The following is a 24649-nucleotide window of genomic DNA, read 5'->3' as shown; positions in this document are numbered from 1 at the left end:
GGAATCAAGAAGGATGGAGGGAGGGGGCCCAGATAGGGCCCCACACCCAGGCCAGGTCGGGGAGAGCCACTGAAAGAGGTCATCGACAGGCACAGGCCAAAGTCCACTCTGCCAGGGAGGAGAGCACGCAGGCGGCCAGACAAGGCAAGGCCTGGCCCTGCTCGTCGCCTGCTGGCCGCTGCTGCCCCCTGCTGGCTCTGGCCGCAGTGCTCAGGCGGGGGGGGGGGGGGGGGGGGGGGAGAAAAGGCAGAGACAAGGCTGCTTTGAGGCCACTCTTCATTCCCTCCCAGTCCCCCTCCCCCAAGGCCTGCCCCACTCCTGGCCAGCTCACAGCGTGCCCCCGGGGCCCGTAGGTGGTGCAGGCGTCTTGCCCGTGACCTTGTTGGCGCAGTCCAGCAGAGCCGTGTGAATGTCCTTGGCACAGGCGATCTGGGCTTTGATGACGGCCAGGTACTGTGGGTAGGGCAGGCTGTCAGGCTGGACCGCGTCCGGCTTGGTGGCTGTGGGCACTAGCGTGGGAGAGTGCTTGGCACTGTCGCAGCTCTGTGACAGGCACTCATGTGCCAGGCGCTGTGGACAGGCAGGCAAGGTACGGATCAGTCTCATTCCAGGTCCTCCCAACCCCACCCCGGGGGTAGCCTGCTTGGCCTCTGGACTCCCAGGTCTTAGGGTCAAAGCCTGGCCCTGCCAGTCACTTGCTAGGTGGCCTCAGGCATGCGGCTGCGCCTCTTTGAGCCTGTGTCCTCCTTAGGAAGATGGGTTTAATAACTGCCTCTGCGACCTCGTAAGGTGGGAACAGCGCATGAGACACAGACACGGATCCTGGCTAATGAATGTCAGCTACCGTTACTGTGACTGTCCTAACCGCAGGCAGGGAATCAGCCGTGGGTTCTCTGATGGCACCTGCTCCTGCTTTTCCTCCTACTCCTCTGTCTGGCTGCTCCTTCTAGAGACTTCCTACTCTACCCAAGCCTTCAATGCAGCAGTTCCCAGGTCCCGGCTCCTCCTCTCAGTCTCATGCCCTCTCCAGGCCGTCTCACCCACACACGTCACTCACTTCCCACTGCTGCGCTGATGACACCACATCTGTGTCCCAAGCCTCCCCTGAAATTCCAGAGCTCTCATACTTTCCCCCCCAAACCGCTCCTCCTCCTGGGTCTCTGTCCCAGGGATGGCCCTACCATTCCAACTAGAGCCCTGGGCCTCAAATCTCCCACAGCCTGTCAGAACCATGGCCTGTCCACAACACCTTCTGAGCATCTGTCTCATCTGCCCTCCCTCACTTCCTCAGGGCCCTGCCCTGGTGAGGCCTAGCCCACTGGAATGCTGCCATGGCTGCCTCCTGGGGCTCCCAGCCTCCACTCTTGGCCCCTCTAACCCATCCCTCATTTGGCAGCCAGAGGCACATTCCTGAAAAAGCAAATGGGTCCATGTTCTTCTCTGACTGAAATCCTCCATGGCTCCCCAGTGCCCTCAGGGCTATTTTCAAAATTCAACAAGGCCCAATACACCTGAGCCAGACTGAATTTTGTGATGTTCCTAAAGGGAACTTAAAGCAGAACCTGCTCCTTCTGGTTGGAAAACCTTTCTACCAGCCTTCTCAAACTCTGACTTTTCCTTCAAACCCAATTCAAAATAAAGATGATGATATTACAGGAAATGTTTGCCATGCTTAGTATCATGTTAAGTACTTTGCATGCATGATCTTGCTGAGACTTTCCTGAAAATCCATTTCCCAAAGGAGGAACCCAAGGCTCAGAGAGAGAGTGGTGGTCCCATTCCAGAGGCTGTGCTCTTAGCCGCTTGCCCTCCTTGCAACTCCTGCCCCCCTTCCATCCAGTGAGTGTGTGCTGACTGACCGAATGAGGGTTCCTGAAGACCCCGAGGACTGAGGCAGAGTTGTGGCCACCCAGTGTCTTACCAGGCAGAGCTCCAGCTGGTCACAGAGGGCGTAGAACTCCTCCAGACACTTGTCAAAGCGCTGTATGGGTCCGTCGCTGCTCTTTCTATAGCCCAGGAGAAGAAGCTGACTGGGGAATGTATTGCCCATCTCTGGGACATCAGTGTCTACCCAACCAAGCATCATCAGGAAAGTAGGTATAGGCTCAGGAGTCCCAAGGCAGGGCCTAGGGGACCGTTAGTCGTAGAAGAGGCAAAAAGAACAAGGCTGGGCGCTATGGAGCTGGGCTTGAAAATAGAAAGAAAGGCGGGGGGGGGGGGGGAGGCGGGGGGGCGGGGCTCAGGGGATGAGTTTCTACGACTGGGGTGGAGACAGGAGAACGTCCTGGGAAAAGGGGACTACACTCACTGTCCATTGTCAATGTTAGTGTTCTGAATCAAATTCTGGGCTGCAACCTTCATCAAAGTCTAGTTAAAAAAAAAAAACAAAAAAGATGCGGGAGATGGAGAAACAGAAGGGGACACCCTCTTCACTTGGCATCTCTCCTCCCGTCACTCCAGAGAACTCCCGCTTCCGTTCCTCTATAGTAATAACCCCCCGTATCTTCCCAGAGGCCCGCTCTCACCAATCATCTCCGGACATACCTTAGACTCCTCCCTCACCCACCAATCACGGGCAGAATCTCTGCACAGGCCAGGCCTTTCGTCAGGCTTTCACAATCAGAGCCTCGTTTCTCCTTTGAACTCCCTCCCACTCGAGTCCCGGCCAGTCCCAGGCTCAACATCGCGGTGACCCCACCTCAGACTGTCGAGCCGCAGAGCTTCGCTTTGGCCTCACCAAGAGGACCAAGTCTCACTCCTTTTCCCTGCCTAACGCTCCTTTTGCTCTCTTCCTGGCTAAACAGCTCCTCCACCCGCCCCCTTGGAATCCGAGAGCCAAACCCCGCTTGCTTCTCGCAGCTCCCGGCCAAGCACCTGCAGACTCTCCTTCAGCTGCGGGATGAGCATCTTATAGCGCTGCACAGGATCGAAGTCCTGTTGCTGTTGCTGCAAAAGCCCGCTCTGGGCAGGCCCCACCAGCTGTGCCGGTGGTTGCGGCTGCTGCTGGGGACCCGGGCCACCCGCCGATCCAGGACCCGACACACCAGCAGCAGAGGAAGCTGCGGAAGCCTGCTGCTGGGACGCGGCCATTTTCTCGCTTAGTGCCCCGGAAGTGCGTCACAAGTGCGTCTCTCCGGGTTTCTTTTTAGCGTCTTCGTCTCTAGGCCCCCGTTTGCTAGTTAGCTCCGCCTCCCAAGCAACTCAGCCAATGGGAGGAAAGAAGGCACCGAAGTCCAGACTGAAATACCGACTTCACCAATCACAAGAGGCTCTTCCTCCCTCGCCCCGCCCTTCGCCCTGCCGCTTCCCAATCCGATTGTGGGTCCTATCCGGACTCTATTTCCCAGAAGGCCTCGAGGCCTGAGGCGACCTGTCGGGTCCTCAGCGTCTTGGCGGCAGTTGGTGGAGCTGGAGCTGCGAGTCTGTCCTCGGCGCTGCCTGCGCGTTTACCTCAGTCTCCACTGGAACTCTTCTCACCAGCCCACCTCATCCTGACCCAGTCCCGGCGGAGAGCGGCGCCAACCCGAGCGCTGCCTCGGATTAGGCGTCCGCTGAAGTCGGAACGCCCCTCCGCGTCTCCCCGCGGCTCAGCAAGGACCGCGTCCGGGCTGCTGTCGCCTCGTCGCCATGGCGCCCACCATCCAGACCCAGACCCAGCGGGAGGACGGCCACAGGTAGACGCCCCGCCGCCCGGCTGTACTGCTTTCCTCTAGGTCTCTCCAGGTTTCGCCGAGGCGGGGGGTCGGCTGCGGGTGTCCGCCTCCAACGTCACCAGCCCCGCAGGTCTGCCTGTGACGTCAAACCGTTGTAGCAAACGCCGTGACGTCACGGAGGGCTCACCTGACGGAGAGGGGCGGGTTCCTTCGAGGACGGGGTGTTGCCCCCTTCTCCCCTGCTGTAGAGTTCAGGGATTGAGCTCTTGGAGACTATCCAGAAAGGACTGAGTGAAGCGTTTGGAGACCCTTTTTCCCAAAAACAATTGAGTATGTGGTTCTTTTTATTAAAGCGCTTGGAAGACACCCCCTTCAAAAAAGATTGAGCCCTTGGCTTTATTCGCTAAAGCATTTACGGACACTTCATGTAAAAGGAATTGAATATTTAGCGCCCTCCATTAAAGCACTTGAAACACTCCTACCAAAAGGGGTTAGCATTTGTCACTCCCTCCTTGTCTTAGAAGCTTGGAGAAGCCCCCTGCACTCTCCCGTCAGTCCCGTTCTTTCCATTTATCTATCAGTGTCTCTCTCTCTTACCCACCAGGCCCAATTCCCACCGGACTCTGCCTGAGAGGTGAGCCCCCCTGTGTTTTTCCAGGAGTGGGGGCTGGGAGCAGAGGTGGGGCAGCAGGAGCCAGGTTTTGAGCCTCTGTGTTCCCAGGTCTGGAGTGGTCTGCCGAGTCAAGTACTGCAACAGCCTCCCTGACATCCCCTTCGACCCCAAGTTCATCACCTACCCCTTCGACCAGAACAGGTGAGACTCAGACAGGGGATGGGGAAACAAGTCCCTTAGAATGTGAGTCCCTTGAGGGCAAGGACTGCTGCTCTGGTTGACTGCTCTCTCCTCAGGGCCTGGAATAGTCCCCAGCACATAGTAGTAGGGGTGCCATAAATACCTGTTCATGAATCAGACAAGCAGCGTCCAAGTCTCTTCCTCCTGGAGAGCCAGCCTCTGACTCCACCATGGAGGATACTCCATTCTGAGGTCCTCCCTGGAGAAGCTTAGCCTCTGGGAAGCAGGGATGTGAGGGATAAAGCTAGAATCAGGAAACCATAATGGGCATGTTTCCACACCAGGTTCGTCCAGTACAAAGCTACTTCCTTGGAAAAACAGCACAAACATGACCTCCTGACTGAGCCAGACCTGGGGGTCACCATCGACCTCATCAATCCTGATACCTACCGCATTGACCCCAATGGTATGTGGGGAGGCAGGGAGGGCCTGCTCTAGGGCAGCAGAGGCCGGGCCTGGGCCTCCCTCATGGTCCTCCTGCCCCCTTGCTCTCCCCTAGTACTCCTAGACCCAGCTGATGAGAAGCTTTTGGAAGAGGAGATTCAGGCCCCCACGAGCTCCAAGAGGTGAGGGGGTGCTGAGTGGGGACTGGTTCTGATGGGAGGAGGGTGATGGGGTCCTGAGGTGCATGATCCTCCACCCCAGATCCCAGCAGCATGCGAAGGTGGTGCCGTGGATGCGGAAGACAGAGTACATCTCTACTGAGTTCAACCGTTACGGCATCTCCAATGAGAAGCCTGAGGTCAAGTAAGTTGTAGTGGGTAGAGAGGGAAAGTAGAGACTTAAGGTGTGTCCAGTGGTCCCTAAAGGCCTCTCTCTTCACCCCTAGGATTGGAGTTTCTGTGAAGCAGCAGTTCACTGAGGAGGAAATATACAAAGACAGGGACAGCCAGATCACAGCCATTGAGAAGACTTTTGAGGATGCGCAGAAGTCGGTAATTGAGGGAATGGGATGGGGGAGGCAGACCAAGGTGTGGCTCCAGAGCTCTTTGTCCTCCTCCTCACCCTGATTTTGCCTCTGCCAGATCTCCCAGCATTACAGCAAGCCCCGAGTGACACCAGTGGAGGTCATGCCTGTCTTCCCAGATTTTAAGGTCAGATTCAGAGCGGGAGGCAGAGAGGGATAGCTTGCCATCTCTGCCCATCTCAGTCTAACCCCAATGCCCTCCATCCCCCAGATGTGGATCAACCCATGTGCTCAGGTGATCTTTGACTCAGACCCAGCCCCCAAGGACACCAGTGGTGCAGCTGCGTTGGAGATGATGTCGCAGGCCATGATCAGGTAAGTGGCCCTGCCACCCACCTTGGGCTGCTCCTCATTGCCCCTTTGTCCTCACTCTTTACTGCTCCTTCTCTTCCCCTAACCAGAGGCATGATGGATGAGGAAGGGAACCAGTTTGTGGCCTACTTCCTGCCTGTGGAAGAGACGCTGAAGAAACGAAAGCGGGACCAGGAAGAGGAGATGGACTATGCACCGGATGATCTGTGCGTGGGCCGGGGTTAGGTTTTGGAGACTGAGAAGTGTGTCTCCTTTTCTCTCTCTGAGGGAGGAAATGGGGCTGACCCTGTTCCCCTCATCCTCAGGTATGACTACAAGATTGCTCGGGAGTACAACTGGAACGTGAAGAACAAGGCTAGCAAGGGCTACGAGGAAAACTACTTTTTCATCTTCCGAGAGGGTGATGGGGTTTACTACAATGAATTGGAGACCAGGTACTCAGCACGCTCCTATCTCAGATTAGCCTGGGCCTGTGTTACAGAATCGAGACCATAGGGTATGCAAGGGCCACCTTGGAGGTCACTTCTACCTAAGGATTTGTCACGTGCGTTTCTAAGCAAGAGCAGCAGAAGCTTGCTCATGCAAGTGGGCTGAACCTGGTTTTAACACAAGAACCAAGAAAGAAAATCTTTACATGACACTGGAGATATTTAGAGCTTTTGTATAAGGTAGACAGCCAAGTTTCCCCTGGTATTAAGAGACTTCACATGAAAGTAACATAGCCAAAGTATGGAGCAATACATAAAATTAGCATGAACTATTTTAAATGAGATGCTGGAAATCCAAGTTCAAAAACGTGAGCCCCCCTAGAACTTTTCCCTAATAGCTAAAAGTTTACTGCTGTGATGGGGCACTTGGTATAAGGGTTGGGAAAGAAAGTGTGGCCTTGAGTTTCTATTTAAAGTGGAGATCATAAATTTTTTTTTTTTTGTGAGGAAGATTGGCCCTGAGCTAACATCTGTTGCCAATCCTCCTCTTTTTGCTGAGGAAGATTGGCTCTGAGCTAACATCCGTGCCCATCTTCCTCCATTTTGTATGTGGGATGCTGCCACAGCATGGCTTGATGAGCAGTGCATCGGTCTGTGCCTAGGATTCGAACCTGTGAACCCTAGGCCGCCAAAGCGGAGCGAGGGAACTTAACCACTACACCTCTGGGCCAGCCCCTGAGATCACAAGTTCTGATCCCATAAGCCAGGCAGGAAATGTAAAAGGCACAGTGGGCTCGTGGGGTGTATGTGACCTGAAGCTCCTGGCAACCTCAAAGGGGCACCATGACCCAGCCCAGCAAAGGGCTCCAACCCATTGTTGCTATGCTTTGGGGGGCAAAAAGGCCCATTGGGGCCATAGATTCATATTTTCCAAAAGCTAGAAATCGAGAAGCCTAGATTTTGTGTTTTTAAGTATTAATTTACATTATAGTGTATATGTATGTGCATATGTGTGTGTGTGTGTATATATACACTTTATGAAGTGCAGGGCAACCAAACTGGTATCTTGGAACTATCGTCCTTCCCCTCCCCTCACCTTATTCAATTTGCATTTATTCTGGTCTGTTCTGGGCTAAGCCTTGGTGAAAAAGTAAGAACGGAGTCAGACCAGGTCCCCCACTGAGGGTCTTTAACCGCATCTTCCATGCCACCCCCACAACTTGCCCACTGCAGGGTCCGCCTGAGTAAGCGCCGGGCCAAAGCTGGGGTTCAGTCAGGTACCAACGCCCTGCTTGTGGTCAAACATCGGGACATGAATGAGAAGGAATTAGAAGCCCAGGTAACAAGCACCATTGGCCCAGGGCACCTGTAGCGAGGGTGGTGGTGGGTGAGGAGAGGGACAGGAGCCTGAGAGAACACCCTCCTTCCCCTCAACCCTGCTGCTTCCAGGAGGCACGGAAGGCCCAGCTGGAGAACCATGAACCCGAGGAGGAAGAGGAAGAGGAGATGGAAACAGAAGAGAAAGAAGCTGGGGGCTCAGGTACAGCTGGACAGGCCAAATCCTGGGAGCGCCGTGCGGGTGGGAAACCGGGGTCTCACTTCTCCTCGCTCCTCTACAGATGAGGAGAGAGAGAAGGACAGCAGCAGCGAGAAGGAAGGCAGTGAGGACGAGCGCTCAGGCAGTGAGAGTGAACGCGAGGGTGACAGGGACGAGGCGAGTGACAAGAGTGGCAGCGGCGAGGACGAGAGCAGCGAGGACGAGGCCCGGGCTGCCCGGGACAAAGAGGAGATCTTCGGGAGTGACGCGGATTCAGAGGACGACGCTGACTCCGATGATGAGGACAGAGGCAGGGCCCGTGGCAGTGACGATTCGGACAGCGGCAGTGATGGGGGTGGCCACCGGAGCCGCAGCCACAGCCGAAGCCGCAGCGCCAGTCCCTTCCCCAGTGGCAGTGAGCACTCGGCCCAGGAGGATGGCAGTGAAGCGGCAGCTTCTGATTCCAGTGAAGCCGACAGCGACAGTGACTGAGTCCCAGGGCCTCCAGGACTGGCGCAGACGAGATTATTATGCGCAGGAAGGCACTTTCCCAGCGTTCTCTTCGCAAGCCCTTCGCTTTGTTTGTTTCCTTCCCCTCCTCCAAACCTTTGCTGTTAATAAAGCCAACTTCTCTTTACTTCCCCTCCCAGGCCCTATGGTCTTATTCCGGCTACAACCCTCCTCCCCCCTCCCCAAACCTACCCCAGGTGCTCAGTGGCCCCAGCTTAAGGGATGGAAGCAAAGGCCACAGAGACAGGGTCACTAGGTTTTCCGTGAAATGTAGCATAACAAAGGTCAGAATCCTTTTTTGTTTTTTTTTGTTTTTTTTTTTTTTCCAAAATAAGCCCAGACCATTAAACAAGTGAAACTCCAACAAATAAGTCTTCTCCAACAGCGAGAAACACTGTACAGTTACTCAAAGCTGATTCTGCCAGTGGGGCTGGAGATAGGAGGGAGGGTGAAATCATGGTGGAGGGGCCTGGGTGGGGAGGGGCAGAGCAGGAGAGGATCAGGGTCCTGCCCATCAGAGTGGGGCCGCCTGCGTCCTGCACACTCTGCTGTCAGGTGGGAGGAGGGGGGCAGCTCTTGCCTCCCATTGTGTGTGGGGAGGTGTCCCTTGCCCCCTCCCAGGGCCAGGCAGAGCCAGCTCGCCCTGAACAAGTGAACAAGACAGGACTGGCTGGGAGGAGGTGAGGGTCCTGTAAGAGGAACACCCTGCTGATTCCAAATGAGGTGGCCCCTGTCCATCCCACTTCCTGGGGCTAGTGGGAGGGGGACTGGAGAAGCCCTGGGAGTTTGAGGGGAATGAGCAAAGGCACAGAAACATGGAGGGGCCGGGGTGGGGGACTTGCATAGGTTGATGAGTGTGCAAGAGGTACATAAATAAACCTGACACCCCACCCAGCCCGGCACTGGGAGAGGAGGTGGGGACCTGTAGCAGGTTCCCAGGGCCACCCCACCCCCTGGCTTCCTCCCCCTCCCTGGGCTCAGAGCTGAGGGAGGTCCAGACCAGGAGGGCAGCAGCAAGAAGGTGGGGAATAGGGTGAGAGTGCGGGGAGGGCGGTGGTTTTAAAATTTTTTTTGGTTTTTTGTTTTTTCCCAACATTTTGTATCTTTAATAACATACACAATGGTTACCAGCCATATTCATAACAAAAGTTATTCATAAAATGTATCTAAAAATAACATTTTTTTTTCCTTTTCGGTGTGAAAAGCTTGAGAATGTCCCAGTGAGAGGGGTGGGTTGAGGGGGAAGAGGGGGTTCGAATAGGGGACCCTGGCTTCCCCACAGCCTGGACCCCCAAATCCCCTCCCTCCACCTGGGCCCCAGCACAACCCCTCAGTAGGAACAGGGACCAGAGGATCTGTAGACTGCGGGGCTGGGACGACTCTCTGGGTTATGATATAGTGTTCCACTTAAGTGAGGTCATGACAGAATGGGGGGTGGGGGAAGGCTGAAAGAAAAGAGGGGCTGGGGAAAGAAACCAAAAACCAAACAATCCCCTTTCCCTTATTCCTTACCCCCAAGTCTTCCAGCAACCAGACTGGGAGTGGAGAAGGGTGTGTGTCGGTGGGGGAAGGGGACGTTAAGGCAACAGACTTCCTGACCTCATTGGCTTCCCCGGCCCCCCGCCTTCAACCTCTGCATCTGGGGAGCCAGGGCTGGGGGAAGGGGGGAAGGGCTGGGGGGTCTGCAGGAGGGGGCTCTGCCCTCTCTCCTCATAAAATTCAGGCTCCCCCTGCCACTTTCTTGGCTCAGAGAGAGGCCTAGGGATTCTAAAAATGAGAGGGAATGATCAGAGAGAAAAACCGTTAAGAACTATATAAATATGTATCTTAAATAGGCCTAAGAAATTAATTGTAGAGAACCTCTGATAACAGGGCAAAAGGAAGTGAGTGAGAGGAGGGTGGCTCCTGTCCTTGGGGCACGATGGGAACGGGGAAGGCAAAGAACGTGGCAAGAAGGGGGGGGCTCCTCTCCTCACCCTCCCTTCTCCTCAGCTCCTCTCAGATAACATTCAGGAGAGCAGGTGATCTACCTCGCTGTCTCCCCAAATGTCAGGTGGTTCTGAGCAGTCCCCATAGGATAGGGGGAGGCTGCTCCCTGGGGAGGGGCAGGTGGCTGGCGGTCTGGAGGAGGCAGGGGTGGGACAGGGCCAGGTAGAGGATGAGGGAAGGAGGGGGCAGGCAGGCTGGCCAGTCCCTGCCCCCTTCATCCTGGCTGCCCTCTATCTCCCTGGGCCTCAGCAGAGATCCTTCGACGGGCCTGGGAGTGAGCAAGGCGTGTGCCAATGTTAAACAAAAGTTAAAAGGGTGAGAGAGTAGAAAAATATTAGAATGTATAGCTGAGCCAGCCCACCCTCTCGCTGTTGCAGAGAAGCCCGTTGGGGGTTGGCCCCCGCCCGCCGCCCAGGGAGCCTATAGGTGCGCTGGGCTGTGGGTCCTGTCAGATGGTGGAGGTTTTGTCTGTCCCATCTGTGGTAAGAGAGGGAGGAAGGGAGGAAGATCAGGAGCTGGGGGAGGCCTGAGAAAAGGCGCTCCGGTAGCTGTCATCCCAGTCAGGCCCTCCCTGGAGTCCGGCCTCCCCTAGGGACCCCTCAGGATGACTCTGAGTTGCTCAGTTCAGAGATGGAGACGCTGCTGGGCAGGTGGGAGCTGGGTCAGGGAAAGAGGAAATGCTCACCACCCAAGGCGTGTTCTGTCATGCTCAGACACAGAGACTCCAGAGTGGGATTGATCTCCAGGTCAGGCCCAGGGACCGGGCAGTCTGGATGGGAGAGAGGAGACCGGAGGCAGTGAGGCTGGACTGGGGCAGAGAGCAGAGCTGGGAAGACAAAGGACTGGATGGGATGGCATGGCGGAGAGGGACGAGAGGGAAAGGGAGGGAGGGAGAGGGAGAGGCGAGAGACAGAGAAACAGAGCACGTGAGAACACCCGCCCCCTCGGATGGAAGGTATGACTGGGCAGAGCTGAAGGACAGAGACAGGCCTGGGTGTATCACAAAGCAGGCAGAGCTGACAATGGCAAGGGCAGAGGTTTAGCAATGCAGAGAAAGCCTGACTTGCAGACAGAGGAAGTGATGTGAAGCTGAGGGAGCTTCCTGGAGGCCACACATAGGCAACTTACTATTTTGGACACACACTGCACGCTGCCTTAGGCACAGTCTGGGCTTCTGTGCTGGGCACTGGGCAGCCCTGTGCTCTGTGACTGATGAGCTGCTCTGTACTTGGTGAAGAAGCTTAATTAGAACCCTTCTCGCCCCCACTTGGACTTGCTCCTCTGGGCAGGCCCGGCAGGTGGGGCAAATCAGGATAGCAGCCATGGGGCTTGTCCTCAAACTGCCTCTCAAAAGGGCCTCCTGTTCTGGTGTCTGGGAAACAGCCCACCTCCCTGCGCAAACCTGACCTGACTCCACCCCACACTGCTTAAAACCCTTCACTGCCTTTGGGAGGAAGTTACCTGGGTTTAGAAGACCCTGCTCCCATCTCTAATCTCACTTCTCATCATGTCGCCTCTGCATCCTGAGGTCAGGCCATGTCAGACCATGTAATTGTCTCTCCCTAATAAAAATTGTTTCTGACCTTGGGCAAGTCACCTCTCTGAGTCTCAGATTTACGACTGATAAGACAGGAATAACGGCAGTGCCCCCACGTGTACAGCTGGGAGGATCTGATCTGACACTGCAGGAAAGCTGTCTGACCCCCAGCCCGGCACACAGCCTATCAGTAAAAAGAACCGTTCTTCTTTTTCGCTCACGCAGTTCAGCCATCCGGTCATTTAACATCATTTATAGATGCCTCCCATGTATATCAAGCCCTGTGCTAGGACGAACACAACGGACAAGGTCCTCTGCCTTTGACAGATGGCAGTCCACACAGTCTCATAAATTAAGACTCCTCCCTACTGATTTGGCAGTTTATGACATGAAGAGTTTAGGATCACCTGCAAATCTAAGATTTCTCCAGAGGTAGCCCTTTCCAGATCAGCCTTATCGGCCTCTGCGGCCTTAGTGCCCAGCAGCGGGCCCAGCTCAGCGAGGAGGAATCAATCCCCACTCACTGAACAGGGCCGGGCTCTAACCTCCCTTCTGCCTACTTCACCCTCTGATCTCCCATCTCTAGGCTGGTCTGTGAAGAGGGAAAACAGCCCTCTTACCTCAAACACTCCTTAGAGTAGGACCTGATCTAAGACCTGAGGTCTACTGGGTCCTGTCTCGTCACCTGGCTTCTGAAAGAATGCCACTGAACAGATAAGCAGGACTCCCCCCCACAGAAACCTTGATACTTTGACTGTCTCATCCCCTCCACACCTTCCAAACTGAGTACTCAACCATCCTCCAAAGACAAGGCGACAGAGACCAACAGGGACACTAAGGTTATGATATAGGAGGGAGAGATGTGGAGATGTGGGGTGGGAGTAAAGGGTGAGAGAAGATTGAGAGGGAGAGAGAAAGTAGGCAGGATCTAAAATGTAAAAGCGAAACACGGGTCGGGGAGGGGGTGCAAGAAAACCCACGCTGTGGGGAGGTGGGTGCAGAGTGGTGGGAGGTATGGAGAGAGGAGCTCAGGCAGCTGAGAAGGGACAGTGGGCACGAGACCCAGAAGAGAAGAGAAGAACCGGCTAAGGGTGTTGTCGAGGCGGACCCGAGGGTGGGGGCACCTTACCTGGAGGGAACATGAGAATGGCCTGGGGCGACGAGTGGACTGGGAGAGAGTGGGTGCGCTGCACAGAGCTGCGGCTCTGGCTGGGCATGCTGTTGCTGCCTCCGGGGTTGGCAAACCACAGGTTCTGCACAGGGCATGGGAAGCGAGAAAGCAGTGAAGGAATGGGGAAGAGGCCCAGGCCCAGGAATGGTGGAGCTGGCAGCGGAGCCCCTCCCCTTTAAGCTGGGCCAAGACGCAAAGATAGGCATGCATGTCCCAGGCACCACCACCCCAACCCCAGAAGCGCTAGGCCCCCTGCTTCCAGCTGGCTCACCTGTCGGCCCTGGCCCCCAAGGCTGGGGCTGGTGAGGGCATGTCGTGGGGAGATACCCCCAATGCCTGAGGGGCTCAGAAGGCCCATCCTGCCAGGTGGGAGGGCCCGGGGAGGCATTGGGAACTGCCGCTGGGTCCGCCGGGCTACCCCCATCCCCACAGAACCAGCTATGGGGAGTGAGTTGGAGCCAAATGCCCAGCTGTGAGACAGCAGAAGACAGGGTGTCAGTTTAGGTGGATGGGCCCACCTGTCCACCCCTCCTCACCCCCCTAGTCCCCATGGGTAGGACGGAACACAGACCTGCTCTGAGCAAGCTTTCCCTGTCCAAGTCCCTGCATCACACATTCTGTCTCCTCCTGCCCCAAGGGAACCCCCAGACGGAGATGGGAGTGTACAAAGGTTTCCTCGTGGCCGCTCAAGGCAGTTATCCTAACTTCAACTGTGTCTCAAGTGTGACATTTCTGGTCTGTGCTTGGGGTGAGAAGGGACTTCAGAGCCCTCTGCACACAGGTGGGAACAAGGGACAGGCAAGGGGCCTGCTATGGGGACACGTGCTGGTTCTGCCAACTCAGCACCCTATTCTAGTGGTAAGACCATCCTGATTTTCCTCTGGGAAAGTCTCCACTGGGTGACAGTCACCCGGTGACTCAATGAGTACAAGTGGATTCTCAGCGCAGAATGTAATCTCCCCTCTAAGCACTATCTGTCAACCAACCAGGGCCTGGGGAGGGAAGGCCTGCGCCCCGGCCGCCTGCCTACCCTTTCTGCTGCCGGTAGTTCTGCATCTCTAGCGCGGCTTTGCGAGGGAAGGTCCGGAGGAGCTTCAGTACTTGCTGTTTCCAGGACAGCAGCCGTTTCTTCTGCGTCTCCGTGAAAGCCTAGGTAGAAGCAGGAGGGTGAGGCGGGGGGACATGCTTCTTTCAGATTTGCCTTCCACTCATTCGCTCAAATATCTATCGACTGCCTGCTCTGTGCCAGGCAGTGCTGGGACACGGAGGTGACCTGTGCACACAGAGCTGGCGGGTTAGCTGCGGAGAAGACACACGTGCGATCGTAACTGTGCTGAGCGCTGAGGGAGAAGCACAGGAGGCATAAGAAACCTCACGTGTCACGAGGAGCAGGTGAAGGTGTCCCTGAGGTACAAACGTGTGAACTGAGAGCTGAGGGGCCAGAAGAGGGAGGGGAACTCGTTCTCTAGAGAAGGAATATGTACTAAGGCCCTGGGAATAAGGGCTTAGAGCAGCCACTGAACCTCAGCACTGGTGAGATGAGGGCTGCAGAGCGGGCGGTGCCAGCCAGGCAGGGCCCTGTTGGCCACAAGAGGACTGCTGGTTCTGAGAGTGACAAGAGTCCTGGGAGTGACGCAGCACCCTTTCCCCTCTTGGGGGCCCTAGGGAAGGCCTCACCTCATGAGTCAGGCACTTTTCGATGAGCTGGAGGTAACTGGTGATATTCTCCTCATCTGGACGGGACACCAGCAGTTGGGTGCACACTGGGGGACACAGGAAAGGCAGGAGGTTAGCCCCCAGCATGACCTCTGCCATGCTCCAGCTTCCCCAGCCCCGGCTGGCTGGCACAAAAGGAGCAACAGGAAACTCAGGCTGGATGAGTACCAGCTATGTGCCAAGCTTATCATGAGGACACACAGTGTCCACCATAGTGCCTGGCATAAGGCAGATATGCACTCAATGACACCTTTTCTCCTCTTAACTCTTGCAACAATCTCATCAATGTGGGCATATTTAGCCTGAGGAAACTGAGGCTCAGAGACGTTGAATCACTTGCTCCAGGTCACACAGCTAAAAGGATCTAGACCCAAGGGTAAAGTCTGCTATGCCATGCTGCCTTAGGAAAGGCTGAGCCCATGATTAGCTTCACCACATCCATCCTGTGGACTTCAGTCCCCTCTGAGAGAACCAACAGATTCGCCTTAGCTGTTCACCCTTTACTGTATGCAGTTTCCACTGACACACTGTCCCGTCTTCTGCTCAGGATGGAAATGCTTTGAGGGTAAGGGCTGTCTCCTACCATCAGTCTGGGCACACCCGAGGGCAGAGGCCTTGCCACCCTCAGTGTCAGCCATTCTCTGCAGTGCTCAAGTTTCCGGGGAGCTTTAAAGAGCGCTGCTCCCACCATCTATCTTGGAATGGATCCCTGATGCCTGGGGTCACTTGGCTCTCTGCCCCTGAACTTCCTAGTGGGCCCTGGGTGGTCTCACCTTTGCCCATCACCCGTGTAAACTGGCTGGGGATGTCTCCGTCAGCAACGGGCGCCGGGGCTGGCTCACTGCCATCAGGGGGAGCCGGAGCTGCTGGAGGAGGGTAGCTCTCTGCAGCGGGAGGGTCCTTGGCCTCAGTGCCCTTGTCTGTGCCGGGGTGAGCCAGTGGAGGCTCAGCACCTGGCGGCAGGGGCTCCCCCCGGCCCCCATCCTTGGCAGCAGGGCTGGCGGCAGCGGCGGCGGCCACAGTGGCCTGGAGGACACTGTAGGCCTTGATAGGGGTGATGATGATCTGCTGCAGTTCCTGCAGAGCATTTCGCAGATTCCCGCCTTCCAGCACATCCTGGGTGGGGAGGACACAGCCAGAATCACGGGCTGAGCCCCAGAGCCATGGAGAATGACTACACAAGTGGGGTCGCACAGGGCTGGGAGAGGGCTAGCAGGACCCCGGGTTCCAGCACATACAGAAGGCAGGTAAGGGCACCACAGGCCCATATATACATATACATGTACACATTTGTACACACACATTCTCTCTTCTCCCCTTCAAGGCGGAGGCCCACGGAGGTCAGGAGAAGGTAGTTTAATGCTGGGGCCTCAGGGTCCCACCAACGATGGAACCAGATTCAGACCAAGCCACTGGGGAGGATGAGGGGTGGGGGGGGGTAACAATATGGAGGATAGTGAGTGGATGAGAAACAACCAAATGAGAAGAGACATCACGCACATAGGGAGACACTTGGATCTACCAGAAAGACCAGTCAGAAACGGAAAAGTGAAAGGGGAGAGAAGGGGTTGAGTCAACAGAGAGAGAGAGAGTCTGGAGACACAGACCAGGACACACAGGGAGGGAGCCTCTTAGTCATAGGCAAGTGAGCCCTGTGATCTGACCTGCACTTGGTCCCCGGAGCCTGGCTCCCTAGGGCTGAGGCCACTGGAGCTCAGACATGAGGACTCTGGAGGCCCCAAGGGGAGGCCACTCAGGCAGCAAAGGGGACCCGGAGCCTTGAGTCTACTGGTGCCACTGGGCAGCCAGCTGGCCTTGGAGATGGGGATACCAGGTCCTTACCTTCTCCAGGGACTTGAGGACGCTCTGCCTCTCACGCAGTTTCTGGATGCTCAGGGCTATCTTGTGGCGGGCACCTTTGGTGACATTCTGTGGTAGGGGTAGAGGGGACAGGAAGTTGGAAATGTGAGGTTGAGGTATTTGGGGTGCCCCAAAAAGGCCCCAAGAGACAGAGGAAGCTCAGGCTGCATGGGTAATGTCAAAAGGATGCTGCCCCCAACATCTCCCTGACGGTCCCCCTGGCCTCACCTGAGACTCCAGGTGCTGCTCAGTCAGTGTCATCATCTCCTCGTAGCTCATCTGTGAGAAGAGGGCTGCGTACTTGTGCAAGCGGAGGCTCTTGAGCCACGAGGGCACATCTGTGGAAAAGGACGGAGGGTATAAGGTCAGGAGTCCGGCCCTTATGAGCAGGGCAGAGGGAGGGTGGTGGGGAGGGACCAGGCGTAAACGAGAGGCAGCCTAAAAAGCTGCAGAAAGCTGGGAGGGGTAGGGGAAGCCAGGGGTCCGCAGCTACCTCTGCACAGCCAGGTCCTTCTAGGCGGCTTTCCCTGATCAGGACAGCTGACCCTGCTGAGCTGCTTGACTGGAAGTGTAGCAGGATGACCTCACTGATGTCTCTAAAAGTCATCCTGGAACCTCTGTTCCATCCGTTACCACTGTGTCCCGGCTTCCTTGTCAGACTAGGGAGTCTGAGGGCAGGGGCTCCTATCAGACCAGGGCCTGTAGGGGTCTCTCTGCTCAGTCTTGAGTCCTAAGGGCAGGACTGTCTACTCCCCTCAGACCTGTCCCCGCTGGGGGAAGGGTGGGATGAGACAAGCAGGGTGGAAGCTACCAGCTCCCTTCTGTCCTCTAAGCTCTGCAGAAGCCTCTCTCCAGAGGGTCCCAGTGCCGCCCCCCACCTCCCCACGTACCTTTCATGCCACTGCCGTCCTCCTGGAAAGTGTTCCGGCTGGAGCCCTGCTCCTCCGTCTGCTCACTGCCAGAGGAGGCCACGCTGCTCTGGGGCGAGAGGGGTGCGTGGTCGGGCGTGGTGAAAGCAGCCCGGGCCCCGAGCTCCTCCGGACTCGGCCACTCACCAGGGGCCTGGGGGCTCGTGGGGATGAGCGACATGGAGCGCTTCAGCGGGCTGGGGTGAATTTGGCAGGGGAGACCTGGCCGGAGACAGAGAGAGGCAAGAAGAGATCAGCCTTGGAGATCTGACCACAGGAGACCATGCCCCTAGTCAGTGGCATGGAAGTCGGCTCAGCCCCAGAATTCAACAAGGGAAGGGACCCTGGGGTCTGAGGGGAACTGCCTACCAGATACTGCTCATTTCCTCATCCCCCACACCCAACCCATCAGCAAGCTGTCGGCCACCTCTCTGAACCTCTCTGCTTCCTCTGCTAGCACCCTGGTCGGAGTCACTGGTGTCCCTTGCTGGAATTGCTGCCACAGCCTCCTCACTGGTTTCTTGTCTTCATTCTTGCTTCCTACAGTCCATTCACCTCACAGAAGCCACACTGATCCTTCTAAAAATAAAAATCTGACCAAGTCAGTCTCTGCTTAAATCCCACCTTTACAGTGAGAATAAAATACAAACTCTTCTACACACCTACAAGGCCCTGCAGGACCTGGGCCCTGCTCATCTCCAACCTCTCATCTCCCACAACTCACCCTTTGCTTCAAGCCTTTCTAGCCTTGCCCCCCACCCCCGCGTTTGCTCCTGGAACACGCAAGCTTGTTCCAGCCTCAGGACTCCCGCACTTGCTTGTTCTTTTCCTCCTCTTGATCTCAGCAGTTGGTTCCCTCAGGCCTTATCGCAAGCAAGCGTCACCTCTTCCGAGGTCTTCCCCGAGTAGCTGCCCCCCAGAATCTTGCTTACTCTATTGTATTACTCCGTCTTATTTTTCTTATAGCACCTATCACAACCTGAACTAATCTCATCTAGTTATTTGTTTACTTGCTTACTAACTGTACACCCCTGCTACAACAGAAGACCTGTGACAGGGGCTGGCCGGTGGTGCAGCGGTTAAGGGCGCATGCTCCGCTATGGTGGCCTGGGGTTCGCAGGTTTGGATCCCGGGTGCGCACCGATGCACTACTTGTCAAGCCATGCTGTGGCAGCGTCCCACATAAAGTAGAGGAAGACAGGCACGGATGTTAGCCCAGGGCCAGTCTTCCTCAGCAAAAAGAGGAGGATTGGCATCGGATGTTAGCTCAGGGCTGATCTTCCTCACCAAAAAAAAAAAACACAACCTGTGACAGCAGGGACCTGACCTGTCTTAAACACCATTGTCTCCTCAGCGGGGCCTGGCCCAGAGGAGCTGCCTCATTGTCCTTGTAAAGTAAATGAACGAAGTACATAAACTGCTCCCTCAACATCCCCGTCACTTGTCCTCACCGCCTCCCACAGATTTTTCAAGTACTGAGCCCAAATCAGCCACCCATGAGGCCCAGTGCTCAGGGTGAATCCAGTCCCTCCTCCATGGGATATTTCCCACCAAAAGGAGGGCACCACAGTCCTAAAGGTGCTAAGGGGGCCTCTGAGCTTGACACAGGAAATCCAGAAGTACCTTAAGTCCAAAAAAACACAAAAGAAAAGGAAAGGAAACAAAGCCAAAAAGCCTCACTCTGGGTAGGTGAGAACATCAAGGCCCAGGGAACAGAAGCCCTTTGCCCCAGTTCCCACAGGGAGTTTGGAGGCAGAGACAGAAGAACTCCAACCTTGTTTCTGATGGAAAGGCTGGGATTCCTGCCAGTGTCCACTGACACCCAGCCCAGGAAGGACAACCAGCCTGGAAAAGGCCCCAAAGCACCGTCCCTAATCTGTGACAATATTTACGCTCCTAGCCAGGATGTCACCTGAGGGAGGGCAGTGCACTGACCTACTCCCTAAGGCCAGCCTCCAGCCCTGCCCGTGACCTCTGGAGTCCTCTGCTCAGGCTCCTTCTGAACCTCTGGACTCCCAGAAGGTGGCAGACTCTGGGCCCGGGGGGGGGGCTGGAGAACTCTCAACACTGGGCTTTTTGACTGCCCTGTGCCTCTGGCCTCCTCCTTCCTCCCTTCTCAGCCAAGAAGGGAGCAGGCGAGGCTGAGAGGGCAGGAAATTATCCTGATTGGAACGATTGTGCAGTTCCTGAGGAGCCCTGCTTGGCCCTGCAGTGGGGTGGAGGCTGGCCACAGAATGAGAACTATAAAAAGAGGAATGCCGGCTGGAGCTCCGGGGCCTCACACTCTCCAAGAAACCCTGGTCTGTCCTTGGCAACACCCCAAACCCACCCTGCCTGCCCTCACAGGCCAGTCCTTGCTTCTCACTCAAAAATATTTTAATGGTTTCCTGTTTCCTGCAACTACTTGAAATTGAAAAGCTTCATCCTATCCTTCAAGGCCCCCCCAAGAACGTGGCCCTAACATACTGAGATCTGGGAGTCAAGACAGACCTGAGTTTAAATGCTGTCTCTGCCACCAATTAACTGTATGACCCTGGGCAAGTCACTTCATTTGCCTCCTCTGCCCCCATTTCCACGTGAAATCCTTGGCACGGAGGCAAGCACACGGTCAACAGGAATTATTTGCTACTGTTGTTACTCATTTAAATCCTTGCACCTCTCCATTCCAGCCAGACCATACTCCAATTTGTCACCTCTGTGCCTTCAATTTACACTGTGCCCTCTACCTGGAACGTCCAATTCCTTCCTCTGCCCTGGTTCAAACCCCCTCTCCAACACTGTTCCAGCCTGTCCTTTAACATCTGCTGTCGCCACCGTGGGGAGGAAGAAATGGACGGGCACCCTGCATGGGTGACCCCTCCCTGTGATGAGGTCTGAGCATCTTTGGGAGGGTCACTTTTAGCAGGAGGCAATGTAGCATAGCAGTTACGAGTATGAGCTGTGGAGCCAGACTGCCTGGATTTAAATTCTGGCTAAGCCACCTTGGGCAAGTGACTTTTCTGTGACTCAGCCAATGAATTTATATGTATAAAGTTCTCAGAGCAGCTCTTGGCAAAGACTAAACACTCAATATATTTTAGCTGGAATTATCATTATTAATATATCCTCCCAACCTGGACCCAGAGACTGTGATGCTTTGAGACTATAAAACAAGGTCCAAGAGACCTTGGCTTGCTCAAGTTCCTGGAAATGCCCTCCTACCCCTCTATCTTCCCTGATTCTTGCCAGCACCTGGGAGGGAAGCAGGTGACCAGGATATCTATATTTAACTGGGGAAGAAAGAGGCTCAGGGGGTTACTGATGTGTAACAGGTGTCACACAGCTGGGCACCAGAGACCTGTTGGCACAAACGACATTTTACTGCCACTCCCTCCTGGCCTGCTTTAATCACAGCCAGCCAAAGGGAACTGGCCGCCGTGAGGTTAAATCTTGGAAACCTCTTGCCTTGAATCACGTCATGTCACCTCACCACGCCTTGGAAACGCCACTCTCCCTTATCCCATTCATTTCAACTAACATTTCAAAAGCTCACTGGAATATCAGCTCCTCCGGCTCACCCCAGCCTCTGGGGCGCACACTAAGAGAGCCCTTCCAGACCGATTAGTTGGGGGAGCGGCCCGGTGTCATAGTGGTTAAGTTTGTGTGCTCCGCTTTGGTGGCCTGGAGTTTGCAGGTTCGGATCCCAGGTGCGGACCTATGCACCGCTTATCAAGCCATGCTGTGGCAGGCATCCCATATAAAGTAGAGGAAGATGGGCACGGATGTTAGCCCAGGGCCAACCTTCCTCAGCAAAAAGAGGAGGATTGGCAACAGATGCTAGCTCAGGGCCAATCTTCCTCACCAAAAAAAAAAAAAAAAAGACTGATTAGTTGGAGGATGACGTAATGGTCAGAAGCAGGCTCTGGCGTCAGACTGCCTCCATCTGAACCTTGGCCAGTTCTACCACTTATTCCGTGTGTGACCTTGACTACATGACTTCACCTCTTTGACTCTCAGTGCCCTCATCTGATAGTGGGGCTAATGATATGGCTGTGATGAGGATTAAATGAGATCACGTCTGAAAAGTGCTTATAAAAGAGTACCCAGCACAGTCAATGCTCAGCAACGTTACCTACTATTACTAATGCCTTGTAGCATGAGTCACGTGTTACATGAACAGGTTTACTAACAGATTTCTCAGAAACAATGCTGTAAGCTGAGGCCAGATACAAAAATCCAGAATGTCTGAACTGGAAGGCATCTCAGATTATGGTCATTATTAACTCGAAGCCTTCAGAGGCCAGGCAGGTATCAGACATGCCCAAAGGGAGGTGGTGGGGACAGAGGCCGACTGGAACATATGTACAGAGTTTTAAGAGGGTAGACAACATTCAATTCCATCTTGTTATTGCTACCAGGAATACAGGTCTTGAGTTGCCAGATATTTTGACTTTTTAACAGAAGCTGAAATCTGGATTTTTAGGGGAAAATCCCCGGTTCTTTATATCACCAAATTTATTTAAAAATAACAAAATAAAACCAAAGTTTTGTCGAGTCTGGGCTCAATAAAACCTGTCTGTAGGTCACATATGGCTCTGGGAATGCCAGTCCATAACCTCTGCACTGCCTCATAAAGCTGAGGCCCAGAGAGGTTACGTGACTTGCTCAGGGCCATAAACCAAGTGGAGAGCCCAGTCTGAACCTTCTCAAGTAGGAATGGCCTCCTGGGACCCCCATCCCCTCACCTGCATTTGCGTTGCTCCCAATACTGTTGACGGCCGGCGGCACTGAGCTGGGTGGGTGGAAGGGCACATGTCCATTTTCCCGGGGTGGCTTGTCCTGCCAGCCTGGCCCTGCATCCCCGGGGCCCAGCTCTGCGGGACCCCCCCACTCATCTGAGCCCTGGCGCGAGTGGTAGGTGGGCTCAGGCCGGGTGCGGAAGCCGCTAGCCAGCCGCTCTTCCAGGTGGCTCAGCCAGAGGGCCAGCGCATTGCGGTCCTCCAGTGTGGTGGCCGGGTGGATGAGGGCATAGGAGAGTAGCTGGCGGCTCTCCTCGATGAAGGCATTGCTCTCGATTGAGTAGGCCAGCACTTTCTGCAGCAGCCTCATGTATTCCGACTTGGCCTCCGTGTTGCCTGGCTGAAGCAGGGGCAGGTGGGACAGCAGGAGGGACACCACCTTCTCTTTGGACTCCTGCTGCCACTGGCTGACGATGGCTGTACAGGGGACAAGAGAGAATGTCAGGAGAGCTGGGGTGGGGGTCTCCTATAAACCCAGGAGAGCTGTGTATAGCCTGCTCCCTCAGCTCCAACTTCCTCTCCTTTCTCCTTTCATGACTCCCGACCTTGTCCCTCACATAGGCGAGATCAAACACACTCACTCTGCTTCCAGAGCAATTCTTCCTGGTTCCATCACTCCTACTCTCAAAAACCTGCTGTGGCTCCCAATCAGCCAAACTTGCTACTCTGGAATCTGAGCTCCTCCTACTGCCCCCAGGCCTGCTCTTCTTGCTGTATCCCTGCTCTTCATCTTCACGGCCTCTACCCCCCTTCCCCTACCAAAACAGCCTCCTTCCTCACCAGGGAGGACCATGGTATACAGTGGTTAAAACCTGGGCTCTGCAATCAGATGGGTCTGGACTCCCCAGCTTACTAGCTGGACCTTGGGCAAGTCACCTTGAACCTGACCGTGCACTGATCTCCTCACCTGAAAAAATCTGGAGCTAATTACAGTACCCAATTCACAGTGTGGTTTTGAGATTCAATGAGCTAATAAAGAATGGAAAGTGGCTTTCCATATTTTCACTTTCTATATGAAAGTGGCTGTCATATAGAACATAATTAATATATGCTCACTGTTGTTTTTTAACTAGTCTCTCTGCCTCTATATTCTCCCCCTCCAATCTGTCCCATACACCCGATGGATTTATCTTCCTAAAGCACATCAAGATGTCACGTTCCTGACCAGGAGCTTACAATGGCAATCAGCATCAACAGACTCAAGTTCAAGAACTCCCAATTATCACCTTCATTGCAGGGCACTCCCCGCTTCCTATTCCTCCAGATCAAGACTCAGCTCAGGATACCCCCATCTTCCCTGGGGCTTTCTCCATGCCCCATTCATCCAAGTTCCACACTCAGGCTGAGATTGAAGGCTTTAGCCTGTAATAGTCTCCTTCCTCCTATCCAAATTCTGTCTTTTATGGACTGCCTAAACCTCCTCCAGGAAGCCTCCCTTGGCTACTCCATGCCATGGTGATCTGGTAACATCTCCTTCCCATCCCATGGTCTAAGGGGCTGAGTCTGTCCTATGGAGACGAGCCAGGTTTCCCCTCTTGGCTCAGAATGGAGCTCCCAAGAATAAGGCCTCAGGCTGGTCACATAAACGAGGCCTTGGGAAGGAAGAGTCCCGGAGGACTGTCAAGGAGGACAGTCAGACCTGTCCTCCTTGAAAACCTTCTTATCACTTCCATGACTAGCTCAATGGAGTGGAGGATGGGGGATAATGCTGACAGGGCAAAGGAAAGGGATAAAGAATGCCAATACTTGAGAAAAAGAGACAGTGATCAAGGACTGCGGCCAACTCTGCCCTCACTCTTGGGCAACTGAGCTCATATCTGTAGCCAAGGGGACGATTTGCAAACATCTAACAAGGGAATTCTGAAAGATGAGCTACTGGGCTATTGCTGAGGTCCCGGAAAGGGGCAAAGGAGCTGGCTCTAACCAGACAAAGCCAGGACCCCAGAAGGTGGGTGATGAAAAAACAGGCAGAGATGTGGCTTATGTCCCTCCTCTCCCACTTACTGACCATGTTACTCTGGGGAAATGTGATGACTTCACTGAGCTCTATTTTCTCTATCGGTAAAGTGGGGCTCAGAGCCATTCCTACCTGGCATGGCTGCTATGAATTAAGTGAGACCACAGCATAACGTGTGGCACAAAGTAAGTCCTCAGTAAACATTAGCTGCTATTTCTAACATCATGTTTATTATATCTTACCAAGGCTCCTCCTTTCAAATACCCAGAGAGAGATTCTAAAGGCACAAGCCAACTCCCAGGCCAGGAAACAGAGAGGCTGGGAATGGGCATATATATAAGGAGAGCCTCAGAATTCCAGGCATCTGGATTTCGAGTGAGCCTCGATCTAGATCCCTCTGCAGCTGACCGCGTCTCAACCCAATTTCCTTAGGGCTTAAGATTCTAAGGACCTCCGGTCTCCTCTCTCCATAC

At 54.8% G+C, this 24649-nt stretch overlaps 3 protein-coding genes across 6 annotated transcripts in view; 1 reads left to right on the top strand and 2 right to left on the bottom strand.

The window, feature by feature from the left end:
- Positions 1-245: 245 nt before the first annotated feature.
- Positions 246-3246, bottom strand: MED29 (mediator complex subunit 29). Its single transcript, XM_058529306.1, has 4 exons — positions 2875-3246; positions 2309-2367; positions 1922-2006; positions 246-570 (listed from the first exon to the last, which is right to left on the bottom strand). The coding sequence occupies exons 1-4, from the start codon at positions 3088-3090 to the stop codon at positions 328-330; spliced, it is 603 nt and encodes a 200-aa protein (XP_058385289.1). The 5' UTR covers positions 3091-3246; the 3' UTR covers positions 246-327.
- Positions 3247-3387: 141 nt separating this feature from the next.
- PAF1 (PAF1 homolog, Paf1/RNA polymerase II complex component) lies at positions 3388-8387 on the top strand. Its single transcript, XM_058529304.1, has 14 exons — positions 3388-3674; positions 4258-4287; positions 4375-4467; positions 4791-4912; positions 5006-5072; positions 5152-5253; positions 5336-5441; positions 5532-5600; positions 5685-5788; positions 5875-5991; positions 6091-6219; positions 7447-7552; positions 7663-7753; positions 7833-8387. Exons 1-14 carry the CDS (start codon positions 3628-3630, stop codon positions 8240-8242), a joined length of 1593 nt encoding a protein of 530 aa, XP_058385287.1. The 5' UTR covers positions 3388-3627; the 3' UTR covers positions 8243-8387.
- A 107-nt stretch (positions 8388-8494) lies between these two features.
- Positions 8495-24649, bottom strand: part of SAMD4B (sterile alpha motif domain containing 4B) — a 37328-nt gene continuing 21173 nt past the window's right edge. For 3 of the 4 annotated variants that reach the window (XM_058529300.1, XM_058529301.1, XM_058529302.1), the window contains 11 exons: positions 22166-22636; positions 17424-17663; positions 16762-16871; positions 16516-16602; positions 15447-15789; positions 14635-14720; positions 13988-14106; positions 13229-13427; positions 12916-13039; positions 10935-11018; positions 8495-10726 (listed from right to left, as the gene is read on the bottom strand). In XM_058529300.1, the coding sequence (XP_058385283.1) occupies positions 10698-10726; positions 10935-11018; positions 12916-13039; positions 13229-13427; positions 13988-14106; positions 14635-14720; positions 15447-15789; positions 16516-16602; positions 16762-16871; positions 17424-17663; positions 22166-22636 (1892 nt within the window). In that variant the 3' untranslated portion in view covers positions 8495-10697. The remainder of the gene's footprint in view (positions 10727-10934; positions 11019-12915; positions 13040-13228; positions 13428-13987; positions 14107-14634; positions 14721-15446; positions 15790-16515; positions 16603-16761; positions 16872-17423; positions 17664-22165; positions 22637-24649) is intronic. The other variant, XM_058529303.1, reaches the window with a different exon arrangement.

The sequence above is a fragment of the Diceros bicornis genome, chromosome 34, assembly GCF_020826845.1.
Source record: "Diceros bicornis minor isolate mBicDic1 chromosome 34, mDicBic1.mat.cur, whole genome shotgun sequence".
NCBI classification, from domain to species: domain Eukaryota; kingdom Metazoa; phylum Chordata; class Mammalia; order Perissodactyla; family Rhinocerotidae; genus Diceros; species Diceros bicornis.
Note: the sequence above shows the minus strand (reverse complement) of the source record. Positions and strands in the feature narration are given on the sequence as shown.

Excerpts from the sequence above, each read along its gene's own strand:
- MED29 (XM_058529306.1), bottom strand. The coding sequence starts at position 3,090 with ATGGCCGCGTCCCAGCAGCAGGCTTCCGCAGCTTCCTCTGCTGCTGGT. Across the intron at positions 2,368-2,874 it reads AGCTGAAGGAGAGTCTGCAG|ACTTTGATGAAGGTTGCAGC; the intron begins GTGCTTGGCCGG and ends TTTTTTAACTAG. Across the intron at positions 571-1,921 it reads ACCAGCTGGAGCTCTGCCTG|CGCCTGGCACATGAGTGCCT; the intron begins GTAAGACACTGG and ends GCCTGTCCACAG.
- PAF1 (XM_058529304.1), top strand. The coding sequence starts at position 3,628 with ATGGCGCCCACCATCCAGACCCAGACCCAGCGGGAGGACGGCCACAG. Across the intron at positions 5,442-5,531 it reads TTGAGGATGCGCAGAAGTCG|ATCTCCCAGCATTACAGCAA; the intron begins GTAATTGAGGGA and ends TGCCTCTGCCAG. Across the intron at positions 7,754-7,832 it reads GAAAGAAGCTGGGGGCTCAG|ATGAGGAGAGAGAGAAGGAC; the intron begins GTACAGCTGGAC and ends GCTCCTCTACAG.